At 39.8% G+C, this 12664-nt stretch overlaps 1 protein-coding gene across 1 annotated transcript; it reads right to left on the reverse strand.

Annotated features, from left to right (window-relative positions):
• Window positions 1–1515: 1515 nt before the first annotated feature.
• Window positions 1516–12317, reverse strand: LOC145946489 (uncharacterized). The gene is made up of 7 exons (XM_083056099.1): window positions 11769–12317; window positions 11595–11657; window positions 11305–11508; window positions 10849–11173; window positions 3104–3325; window positions 2889–2945; window positions 1516–1586 (listed from the first exon to the last, which is right to left on the reverse strand). Exons 1-7 carry the CDS (start codon window positions 12315–12317, stop codon window positions 1516–1518), a joined length of 1491 nt encoding a protein of 496 aa, XP_082912225.1.
• Between the last annotated feature and the right edge of the window lie 347 nt (window positions 12318–12664).

Below are 12664 nucleotides of genomic sequence, written 5' to 3' on the forward strand. Positions count from 1 at the left end.
GAAACAAAATCTGAGAAATTAACATTTTATAAAAAATCGATTATATTACAAGTTTTAAAAAATAATAGAATATTTCGTTTTAACTTATAGTACGACTTTTTTTAGAACTAATAAACTTTATACTAATACACTTATTACATATTTTTATCTAGAAATAATACTGTTTGTATATATTTGTTTATATTTATACTTTTACTAATTTAAACTAACAATAAGTAACAGTTTTCTTCTTATTTAAGATCTTAAGAACTAATTTTGCACTTTGTATCACAACGTATGATTCTACTTGTATCAAATTGCAGAAATGTAAAAGAAAACGCAAAGTATGAATGCTTTAGAGAAACAAAATCTGAGAAATTAACATTTTATAAAAAATCGATTATATTACAAGTTTTAAAAAAATAATCGAATCTTTCGTTTTAACTTACAGTACGACTTTTAAAACTAATACACTTATAAAAACATTTTTGACTTGTGATGCTTTGGTATAGATACACTTAACATTGCAACAATTAAATGAAAATGTATATATAATTGATGATGTAGATAGTTTATCTGCCAATTTTTTGTAAATTTGTTGTGAATACTTCCGTCGTTAAACTGCAGATCTAATTCACTTACATTTTTAACTTGTGATGCTTTGGTATGAATGTATTTACGTCTTCTTATTTTTCTTGTCTGTAAATAAATAGATTAACATGAAATAATAATTTATTTTACATTTATATAAATTAGATCTGGAAGATTTGATTCTGTTTTTTGTTACTAATGTATCATAAATGTTTAATAAATTATATGTTAAAATAAAATATATATTAAATATACAAATAAATACAAACCAACCCAAGATTATATTATGGTATTATTACGGATATATATTCATCGTATTTGTTATTGCACGCAGGACATTTTTCGTGCAATAAATTTTGTATGCAGTTTTTGCAACAACATAAATGTTTACATGGCATGAACATTATCTTAGATTTCTCGATTAAACATATAATGCATATGCCTTCTTCATATGAATTGCTTGTATTTATAGTTGATTCTATATTCTTAATGGATAAGAACGGCATTTCTAGTTTGTCATCTTCTGTAGTCTCTTCATTAGTCCAGTAACTATAATCATCATAAGGAACTTCATAAATATATTCTGTAAAAAATAGAATATTGTTATTTTATTTTATGTATATATTTATATGTGTGTATTTTTTAATGTCTTTTAATTTTACAACTTGTTATATTTAATTACCTTCATCATTGTCATTACCATCATCATTATCATTATTATTTTCCTTTTCTCTATTTTTATCAACTTCTGCAGTTTCAGCTGTTGAATAAACACCAGCACGTTAGAGTATTATATTAGCAAGCAAGAATAATATTAATATGTAGTTCATTTAAATTATTATGAGATTGGTATAAGAAATCGACTGATTTAAATTGTTTAGATTATACCTTGAGCTTATTGTGTATATTTTATGCATGTCTCTTAATCTTACAAATTAATTATATTTAATTATCTTCATCATTGTCATCGTTATTTTTCTTAGTTTCTCTATTTTCATCAACCTCTACAGTTTCAACTGTCGAATAAACACTATGTTAGAGTATTATATTAAACAAGCTTAAAAATTAATAATGTTAATATTTAAAAGTTACATAATTGTTATGATATTGGTATAAAAAAATAATTTAGATATTGTTTGAATTATATATTTTGAGCTAATAATGTAATGATAATTAGATAAAAAGTAATTATTTAGTCTAACAAATTTTTATTAAAATATTATAAACACTTCTAATGCTCAAATATATTATTATTTTCAACAACAAACAAATCTAATTAAATGATACTATATAATCAGCATTTCAAAAATGTTACCTGTACACATACACACACACACACACATACACACATATACATACATATATACACACATATACATATATAAAATATATATTTATAAAATTTATAAAATATATATTTGTAAATATATGTATATATTTATATATACAAGGTAGCTTATTTTAATTTATCCACTGGAATATTTTGACATTTTCAGTTTAGAACAAAAATGCTTATTCCGACAAAATTTGTTTGATTTGAAGGGGAATAAATAACACTTCGTAAAGGATTGATTTTTTTTATAATTCTATCTTAATATTTTTATATGCAGAATACTAGAAGAATTATATTATATAACGTAACAAAATTATATTACGTAAAAAAGATTGCGTGATTCTATTTAAAAAGTGACGATGCTCTCCGTATAATCTGGAAAAGTCGATTTTTTCTAAATTTAATTACATCATATTTATCCTTCAAACAAAACAATTTCTGTCTAAAGCATTTTTGTCTTAAACTTAAAAATCTCGAAATATTCCAGTGGATAAACTAAAATAAACCATTCTCTGTGTATATATATATACATATATATATACATATATATTATATATAACTATATATATACATATATATATATATAATTACTTTTACACGTAATTGAATGTGGTTTATTTATTAATGTATTTATTTGATTAGAAATGATCAAATGTAAGCATATAATATAAAATTTAAAGAGTAATTATAAACTAATTAATTAAAATTATATTAAAAATCAAATACACTCATGAATCTAACAAAAAGAAATAATAGTTTTTTACCTTCGAATTCATTAGTGTCATATATGCATTTCTTTCGTCTCCGACGTCGAGTATTTTGTCGTGTAATTGCGTTTTCAACGCTATTAACTGGTATTAAAGCAAAGAAAGTATATATTTTTATAATTAAATAATTACAATAAAATAATTACAACTTACAACTAAACAACAAAATGATAACAAGAAAATTTCTTTCTCAGACAAAATGATTAATCAAATTTTACCTGCTTCTACAGCTGCGTCTGTGTGTAAATCCGCACAAATTTCATCTTCGTCATTATCTAAAAAATTTAATATACAAAAAAAATGTAAAAAGTAATAAAAATTATAAAATTTGACAACCAAGAAATTTGTAATGAATAATACTTGTAAAAAATATCAATAGAATGTATATATTGTAAATAAAATATATAAAAATATATAATTCATAAGTACTTGCCTATTAGGAGTTTCATATTATATTCCTGACGTCCGCTATCCTCATCAAATATCTGTAAAAATTCTTTCAACGAGTAGATACCAGTAGATAAATAACTTTGAGCTTCTTGTATTCTTGTATTTCTATATTTGTTATACCGGCAACGATTTCTTGAAACTTGTAGGCCATTTATTAAACGATCATAATCAATTTCTTGATCCGTAATTAGTTTTGAAATGTTATCTACAAAAATAATTATTTTTTACAATATGAAATACCTTTTTTTAATATAATTATTGAAATACTATATATATTTAGGTATAGAGACTTATATATGTATAACATATACATAACACATACAGTTATAACATATATAACACATGTTATACTATAAGTACAAAAACTGTATATTGAATACCTTCTATATATTATAATTGTTAAGAAAAGTAAAAACATTTGTTCGGTTTTTATGATCACTATGTAGAAATACAGATAAAATAGTTTAGAAATTATGTCTAAGATTTATTCTGTTTTAAAAGTTACTCATTTTTGTAACAATTAAATAATATATATGTTCATTTCACCCGCGACGTTCTCGTGTAAAACGGTCAACGGGATTCACTTAACAAGACCGGTTGCTCGATTACTGAGATCGGAGTATAGCGAAAGAGTGAGAAAGAGAGAAAGAGAAGGAAATCGGAGAGACATTGAAAATAGAGTCAGAGGTCAATAAACTTTCCACATTTATTACGTGATAATCACTTCGGGATAACAATGATTAATGTTCGACTATGGTTAATAGAATAACTAATGATCGCACGCAAGCGCGTAAACGATGGATATAACCGAGCTAGCGCGGGGTTATTCGGCACGTTCTCGGCGATTCGATATATTTCGCACTCGAAACTGAATATCAGTCGGCTGTCGCAAGTGTTATCGTTCCGAGGTGAAAAACAGACTTAAGTCGCAAAAGTCGGGGTTCTCGTTCGTCGCTTCCCCGGCTCCCCATCCCCCTGCTCTCCAAGCTACTCGGTCCACCTAGACGCGGGGGAAGGGCCCGAGAGCGCGAGAACCAAACAGGCACGAGGAATAATAATCGGGGCAGCGCGTTAGATTTCGGCAATCTCTCAACATATACCGCCCGCCTCGTCCGTTGGGACGAAGATTCGTTTACAAAATGAGATGCCGCCCGCCATGAGGTGACGGCTGTAACAACTATAGTATAGCAATTAGAGGGATGCAACGACTTGTGGAACAACAATGCAAAGGCGCGGTTTGATCGCAATGGAATCGATATCAGTTGTCGTGTTCGAGTTCCGGGTCGGCTTGCGGTTCAACCGGCAGCGGTACGATCTTAGCGATCGGTCGTTTGAAGGTAGCGGTGGCGGTTCGTACACTGACTACACGGACAAGACCATCGGCGCCAGGGTGGAGCTTGATGATGCGAGCCAATGCCCATTTTGTCGGGGGCTGCAGTTCATTTTTCAATAGCACGAGACCGCCCACCGTCACGTTAGGTGCTCGTTTCGTCCATTTCCGGAGCTGCTGCAAGTGGTGAACGTATTCTGATGACCACCTCCGCCAGAAATGGTCTCTCAAAGCCGAGGTTAAGGCCCAGCGCGACGTCAAGCGATTGACGTAGACGTCCGCTCTTGACGGCTCCGGTAAGTTTACGGGCGCTTCCCCCATTATTAAATGACCGGGGGTGAGAGCGCTCAGGTCTGTCGGGTTATTGCTGAGCGGATATAAGGGCCTTGAGTTGAGGCAGGCCTCTATTTGCACCAGGAGCGTCGCCATCTCCTCGAAGGTGAGGCGGGTGTCTCCGATGATACGCCTCAAATGGAATTTGACTGCCTTGACTCCGGCTTCCCAAAGGCCTCCGAAGTGAGGAGCCCCGGGCGGGATGAAAGACCATTGGGTGCCGCTGTTGGCGAGAGAAGCTGCACACTCCTTATAGAATTCAGAGGCGGATCGGAACATAGACCTCAATTCCTGGGCAGCGCCCCGGAAATTAGTTCCGTTGTCACTCATTAGCAGCTCACAATGGCCTCGCCTTGCCGTAAAACGTCGGAAGGCGGCTATAAAAGAGGTGGTCGAAAGATCAGAGACCGGTTCTAAGTGAACGGCCTTGGAGGAAAGGCATATAAAAAGACTAATATAGCCTTTGGTGGCCTGGTGACCTCGACCCTTCCAGGAACGGAGAGGCACCGGCCCAGCGTAGTCCACCCCAGAAGACTGGAAAGGGCGTGAAGGTCGCGTACGCTCCGCCGGCAGCTGACCCATTTGCTGTTCGGCGGTGGCTGCTCGGAAGCGCGCGCATCGCACGCAGGCGTGAATCACCGATCTCACTAAAGAGTTGGCTTGTAGAATCCAATACCGCCGTAGAAGCAGACTCCGGGTGAGCTGGGGGCCCCCATGAAGTGAGGCCGCATGTGCTTCCCTTACAAGGAGCAGCGATAGGCGGCTGCCCTTGTGTAGGATTAACGGATGCTTCTCCGCGAACGGGAGCAAAGCGTTTTGGAGACGGCCTCCCACTCGCAGTAGTCTATGTTCGTCCAATAGAGGCCTCAACGCTAGGAGCGGAGACCGGGTAGGCAGCGGCCTCGCTCTCTCTAGACGAGATATCTCCTCCGCGAAGTCCTGTCGTTGAGCTATCCACACCCAGCGGATGCGAGCTGTCTCCAGCTCATCTCGAGATAGGAACCCTGTCCTCCTCGGGTTACGACGACGTACGTGATCAAAGAATCTAAAACAGAATGCTGTTACTCTCAGCAATTTCAGCGTACTTGAGTACCTGGTTAGAAAGTCGTTGTCCTCATCGGCTGGACGCGCAAGGTCAACCACCACCGCGCGTGATTCCTGCTCCTCTAGTCCGTCCGTGGGAGGGCTCGGCTCCGTTGAGTGGATTCCTGGCCAAGCGAGCCAAGGCGGACCAGCCCACCAAAGTTCCAAAGCGGCTAACTCTAGCGGCTTTATTCCTCGCGTAGCAGCGTCAGCAGGGTTGTCCGTGGTCGGCACGTATCTCCAGTTTTGAGGCGGCACGAGAGATTGTATCTCCGCCACCCGGTTTGCGACAAATGTTTTCCAACGCGCCGGGTGGCCCCGAATCCAGGCAAGCGCTACGGCAGCGTCAGTCCAAGCATAGACCGGCATGTTCTCCATGTCGAGGCCCTTGAGTGTGCAGCGGATTAACCTCGCTAGTAATAAGGCGCCGCATAATTCCAACCTCGGTATGGAGATCTGTTTGACGGGCGCTACCTTGGTTTTAGCGACCAAAAGATGGGTGAAGATGACCCCCGAAGGGCTTGTAGACCGCAAGTATATAGTGGCCGCATATGCATGGCTGGAGGCATCGGAGAATCCGTGCAGTTCGACGTTCTCTGCTCCGTGGAAATGAACGAATCGGGGTATCGAAAGCGTGTTCAGTTCCGGCATGGTGTCTGCAAACTTCGTCCAGCGCGATTGTAGTTGATCTGGCAGAGGTTCATCCCAATTGAGTCCAGCCATCCATAAATCTTGTATGAAGATCTTGCCGAAAATAAGTACAGGCGACGCCCATCCTAAGGGGTCGAAAAAGCGAGCCACGTCCGACAAGACGGTCCGTTTGGTGCAATTTGCTTTATTGGTCACCGAAGCCACTCTTAAAATAAAAGTGTCGTCGGACGGTTGCCATAAGATGCCAAGCGTGCTCACACCCTCCCGATCGTGGAATAGCTTATCGGACGGCCCATCATCTGGACATAGTTGTGGGACGTTGGCTGCCCATTTGCTTAGGTTGAATCCTCCTGCAGCAAGAATCGCGACCAGCTGACGCCGAACTTCCGTTGCCTGTTCGAGAGAATTGCCTCCGGCAAGGATATCGTCCACGTAAGAGTGGTTGCGGATGGCGTCTGCCCCCAAAGGGTACCTAAGTCCCTCGTCGTCTGCTAGCTGGAGTAGAGTCCGCAGAGCCAAGTACGGAGCTGAGGTAGTCCCGTAGACCACTGTTATCAGTCGGAAGTCCTGAACTTCTTGCGCCGGATCCGAACGCCATAAAATACGCTGTAGCTTTGTGTCTTCCGAGCTAACCAGAATTTGTCGGAACATCTTGACGATGTCGGATGTAAATGCGTAAGGATAGAGACGCCAGCGGGTCAAGGTTATCCAAAGCTCCGACTGCAGTTTAGGACCTGGCAGCAGCAGGTCATTGAGCGCGTAGCCGGAAGACGTGCGGTGAGACGCGTTGAACACGACGCGTATTTTATCCATTGGACCCGATTTCTTGTAGACGGCATGGTGCGGTAGGTAGTAGGCATCCTCGCTATGAACCTCCTTCGTTGGAATAGGAACCATGTGGCCAAGACGCTGATACTCTTCCAAGAACATGGTGTAATGTTCTCGTAGTAACGCATTGCGCATCAGGCGACGTTCTAAGCTAACCAGCAGTTGAAGAGCCTCCTTGCGGTTATTCGTTAGAGGCACAAGAGAATCCGTGCGTTTTGGTAGGCGAACGATGTAGCGTCCATGCGGGTCGCGAGCGTGCGACGCCGCAAATAAACGCTCGCAGTGCTGCTCCTCCGGTCCCAAAATCGGCTCCGATGTTACCTCCTCTAGTTCCCAAAATCGTTGAAGCGTCCGGTCCACTTCAGTACAAGACACTGTAGCGTGACAAGCGGACACGCTAGGCGACGAGGGCGTCGTCGAAGTGTGACCCATCAACACCCAACCTAAGGAGGTCGCCTGAGCCGATGGAGATCCAGCAGGTCCCCTTCTTAGGCCTTCTCTAAGTAGAAGACCGTATGCATCAGCTCCTAATACGGCGTCAACCGGCGCGGGTCGATCGTAGTGCGGATCAGCCAACTCCAGTCCAGTTAGGTGAGGCCAATCGCCACGTCGGACAGCGTGTGAAGGCAGCGCCGAAGTCAATTTCGGAAGTACTAACACTGACGTTAGATGATGACGCACGGCAGGATCTCGGGGTGGGCTGATCCCTAAATCCACGGAGTACGAGGCGACGCCGGAGGAAGCTCCCTGTATGCCCGACACAGGAACATGTACGCGTTTACGAGGCAGTCTCAGAGCTCGTGCCACTCGTTCAGTGACGAAGGTGGCCTCAGATCCTGAATCCAGCAAGGCTCGTACCACTAGAGAGTCCCCCTTGCTGTTTGAACAGGATACTTGAGCAGTAGCCAGAAGAATCGGACCCCTGGTCGTAAGTACGAGAGCGGCCAAGTTGGCGTTCACCGAAGAGTCCGTTGTAGCTTTCCCACTGGCACTCGAGTGGTCCGTGACCGGAGCCTTATCGGTATGATCGGAGTCCGCTGTCGAAGAGCTTTCTTTAAGATGTAAGAGAGTGTGATGTTTACCCTGACAATTGATACATCGAAAACCGGAAGGACAGCTCGACACCGAATGATTATCCTTGAGGCAATTAAAGCACACTCCCTGCTTCTTTACGTGTTCTCGACGTTGCGTCACCGTAAGTTCCTTGAAGCGGGAACAATAGTTAAACAAATGGTTACCTTGGCATACCGAACAGCGTTTGCCACGCTTCGATGGTCCAGAAGTCGACGTTGTTAGTGTGTTTACTTTCGCCTTTCGATCCTGCGATTTAGCCGAAGAGGTCGCCGCTGTGGGAGCTGGCCTTGAATTGGCAGCTTCTAGTGCACGAATACGTGTCTGTAGAAAGTCCTCCAGCTTGCTGAGCTGTGGAAACTCGGTGCTGGTCTGAAGAGAGGCCTCCCACAGGAGTCGCGACGATGAGTCCAACTTTTCCACAACCACGTGGACAAACCAATCGTCCCAGTGCTCGACGGGACGTCCGAGAGACTCAAAAGATCGACGCGTTTGTAACGCCACGCTGCTCAACCGCTTGAGCTCTGTTGCTGACGGTTTAGTGATAGGCGTGCTGTTCAAGAAGGTACGCATATGAGCCGCAAGTAAGACTCTCTTATTATCGTAGCGTGCCACCAGCTCCGACCATGCTGTCTCATAGCCCTTATTCGTCAATCCGATGTTGGCGACGACAGCTGCAGCTTCCCCTGTGAGACTGGTTTTAAGATACTGCAACTTCTGAACTGGAGCTAGTTCTGGCACATCACCCACGAGTGATCGGAATAAGTCTCGAAAACTTTCCCATGCTAGCTGGTCTCCCGAAAAGTTTGGCAGGCCTATCTTAGGCAGCTGAATGTGTTTCAAAAGAGACGTCGTCGCGCGGGCTGGATCTTGGTTTTTACCAGATGATATTGCTTCGAGCTTTTCTTGTATCCGAGTCTTGGTTGCCACATAGTTATCCTCGGTTTTCGCGTAAACGTCCTCGTTTAGATATTCTTGAATCTCCCTTACATTTGTCGTGTCGTACTCGTGCAGTTTATAGTGGCCATCTTCGAACCTCTGCCAATAGGTTTCAAGCAAAGCAAGGCGGGTCCTCATATACTCATACGTCATCTTTTCCTTGCCTGCTTTGGCTAGGTTTTCCCAAAATCGCTCGATAAAGCCCTTGGTCGTGTTGTGTTTCTTTAACAGGACTTCCATGTTGGCCATAGTTTCTAACCACTTGATATGTAGCCGCGGAAAAGCGGAACGTTAAGCGAAAATCCGTGAGCGCGGGTAGCGCGACGCGGGGCTAGAGTTTGTGGACGCAGGTAGCGCGCGGCGCGGGGAAAGTCCTTGTTGACACGGGTAGCGCGGCCGCACGCGCGAATCACGTGATCGACGGCGCGGGTAGCGCGATGCGTGCGAGCGTTCGTGGACGCGGGGAGCGTGCGGCCGCACGCGCGGATCACGCGATCGACGGCGCGGGTAACACGTGATCGTGCAGCGAGAGTCCGGAATCACTTTTAATTATGCAACGTGGTTTGCAAAGTTACTTTACAATTCACTCTTGATGCGACACTGACGGTTGCACAATATCGAAACACTGTCTCATTCCCTGCGGATGCAAGGTCGTCTGTATGATCACGCGGCACGAACCCCGATATCCACGTAGTCTCTTCTCTTTTCTCTCCACTCGAACTATCCGGCTCGAAGGACCAATGTTCATTTCACCCGCGACGTTCTCGTGTAAAACGGTCAACGGGATTCACTTAACAAGACCGGTTGCTCGATTACTGAGATCGGAGTATAGCGAAAGAGTGAGAAAGAGAGAAAGAGAAGGAAATCGGAGAGACATTGAAAATAGAGTCAGAGGTCAATAAACTTTCCACATTTATTACGTGATAATCACTTCGGGATAACAATGATTAATGTTCGACTATGGTTAATAGAATAACTAATGATCGCACGCAAGCGCGTAAACGATAGATATAACCGAGCTAGCGCGGGGTTATTCGGCACGTTCTCGGCGATTCGATATATTTCGCACTCGAAACTGAATATCAGTCGGCTGTCGCAAGTGTTATCGTTCCGAGGTGAAAAACAGACTTAAGTCGCAAAAGTCGGGGTTCTCGTTCGTCGCTTCCCCGGCTCCCCATCCCCCTGCTCTCCAAGCTACTCGGTCCACCTAGACGCGGGGGAAGGGCCCGAGAGCGCGAGAACCAAACAGGCGCGAGGAATAATAATCGGGGCAGCGCGTTAGATTTCGGCAATCTCTCAACAATATATGTATATAAATATATATATATTTCTACAGTGATCATATAAACCGAATAAAAATTTTTATTTTTCTTATTGTTTTTAACAACTAAAATATATAAAGGATTATACAGTTTTTATACTTATAGTATAACATGTGTTGTATGTTAGTATAGTATACCTAAAATATAAGTATATTATGTATATAAGCATACCTAAAAATATCCAAAGATTTGGATGAACTGTTTGCATCTTTTGCGATATAATATTATGAAATGATTCGACATGAATTGTATTAGTTCTAACTGGGCATCCATATACACTTATTTTTTTTGATATTGGGAGCCAAGTGCTCCTCATATATTTCATAAAAATTAATATGTTAGGATAATTATCAGATTCCTTATCTGCAATGATCTGCATAAGATTTAAACCTTCGGAAAACATTTCTGATGGTGCCAATGCTAATGTCATTGCCATGGACACAATTTTACGCGGTGCTTTTAGAAGCTCTAATCGTTTCCACTTTTTCAAAACAGCCTATAATGTGAACATAAAATATATATTAATAAACTATTTTAAAAACTTATAAATTATGAATGTCAAAATGTAAATAATCTATAAAATAAATCAAATCTAATAGTTTTGCTAATAAAAAATATTTAAAATACCTGACAATAGTGAAACCAGCAGCCTCGTAGAGGTGCATTGAGAAATTGTTCATGGACAGCATTCATTGATGCTTTTTCATAATCACACATTATGAAGCGCAAATTACATTGCAGATCAGGAACTAATTTAACAATTTCTTTCCATATGGATTTGTATACTAATTGCGTTCTTGCTTCACACAAGATAAATAATACTGCAATACCCTAAAAGAAAATATTTATATATTAAAATAATGTTGATAGAAAAAATATATGTAATAAAATTGTATGGAATGATAAAATTAATATACCTTATCCATGTATCGCACATGAACTGAAAATAACTGTGCAAAATTTGGTGCTCTTGGTACAACCTGAAATAACATTTATATAGAACTATAACAACAATCATAATTGTCCACAAATATTTCAATAAAATTATATATTTTAATTACAAATATAATATAATAACAACTAATACTCACAGAAAATATACCATCGATAAAAATTTCAGAACTTTCCTCTAATATTTTTAGAAGTTTATCGCTAGTAAATATGTAAGAATATTTGTTGTCTTCAGATATAACACAGCCTTTGTAAATAACCTTTACAGATTCGTAGTTTTGGAGAAGATTGCCAAGATCACATACACTTGAAGGTAATGGAGGACGCATTTTAAGTTTTTCTTTCGATAACACATTTCTCATAGTATTATATGAAATATAAGCTGCTGGTTTTGGATTTTTTCGAGAAACAGTATCAAATATTTCTTTGTTCGTTGTAGTGGTCTCTTTACACATTTGAATCATTTCACTTTTTAGATTCAAAATATCAAGTATGTGAGGATCGGTTGGATGATTATGATTACTTTGTAAGATAAAACTTTCCCTTTCTTTAACTAGCACACCCTTACATGCTGTAGTACGTCTTTTTGTACAGCGATATGTGTAAGTATATCTGTTATCTATATTGTATGTATATCCTTCATATACATACAAATAACTGTTCTTTCTTTTCCCAGATATTATTTCCATTTTATAGCTGCAAACCTAAAGTGTTTTAAGCTGTATTATTATTTTTTAAAATAATAATTACATGCATATCGTTTTTCAGTAATACTATTCTACACAGTATTGTATTTTTATTTTAAATGTAATGTAAATAATTTGATTATATAATAAGATCATTTTTTACACTATTTTAATACTAGGTTTTTTCTTATTTATTGGTAACCTTATTAAATATATAAATTTAAGAAATATTTTTATCGGCTCTCAGTATTTAATAAATAAATAAATATGATTTTTTAAAACGACCAATAGAGCCAAGCACGAAAATTAATTCTAATTTTTAGAACTGTATCTCTTGGTTTGAAATTACT

Source organism: Prenolepis imparis, unplaced genomic scaffold (genome assembly GCF_030444845.1).
Source record: "Prenolepis imparis isolate NDT839.2.m4 unplaced genomic scaffold, iyPreImpa1.0 SCAF_16, whole genome shotgun sequence".
Classification (NCBI taxonomy): Eukaryota; Metazoa; Arthropoda; class Insecta; order Hymenoptera; family Formicidae; genus Prenolepis; species Prenolepis imparis.

What these genes read in the sequence shown, in the direction of transcription:
- LOC145946489 (XM_083056099.1), bottom strand. Translation starts at nt 12,317, where the DNA reads ATGGAAATAATATCTGGGAAAAGAAAGAACAGTTATTTGTATGTATAT. An exon ending in AAATCTTTGGATATTTTTAG is followed by an intron (nt 3,326 to 10,848) that starts GTATGCTTATAT and finishes TTATTTTTGTAG; the next exon opens with ATAACATTTCAAAACTAATT. An exon ending in TAATATGAAACTCCTAATAG is followed by an intron (nt 2,946 to 3,103) that starts GCAAGTACTTAT and finishes TAAATTTTTTAG; the next exon opens with ATAATGACGAAGATGAAATT.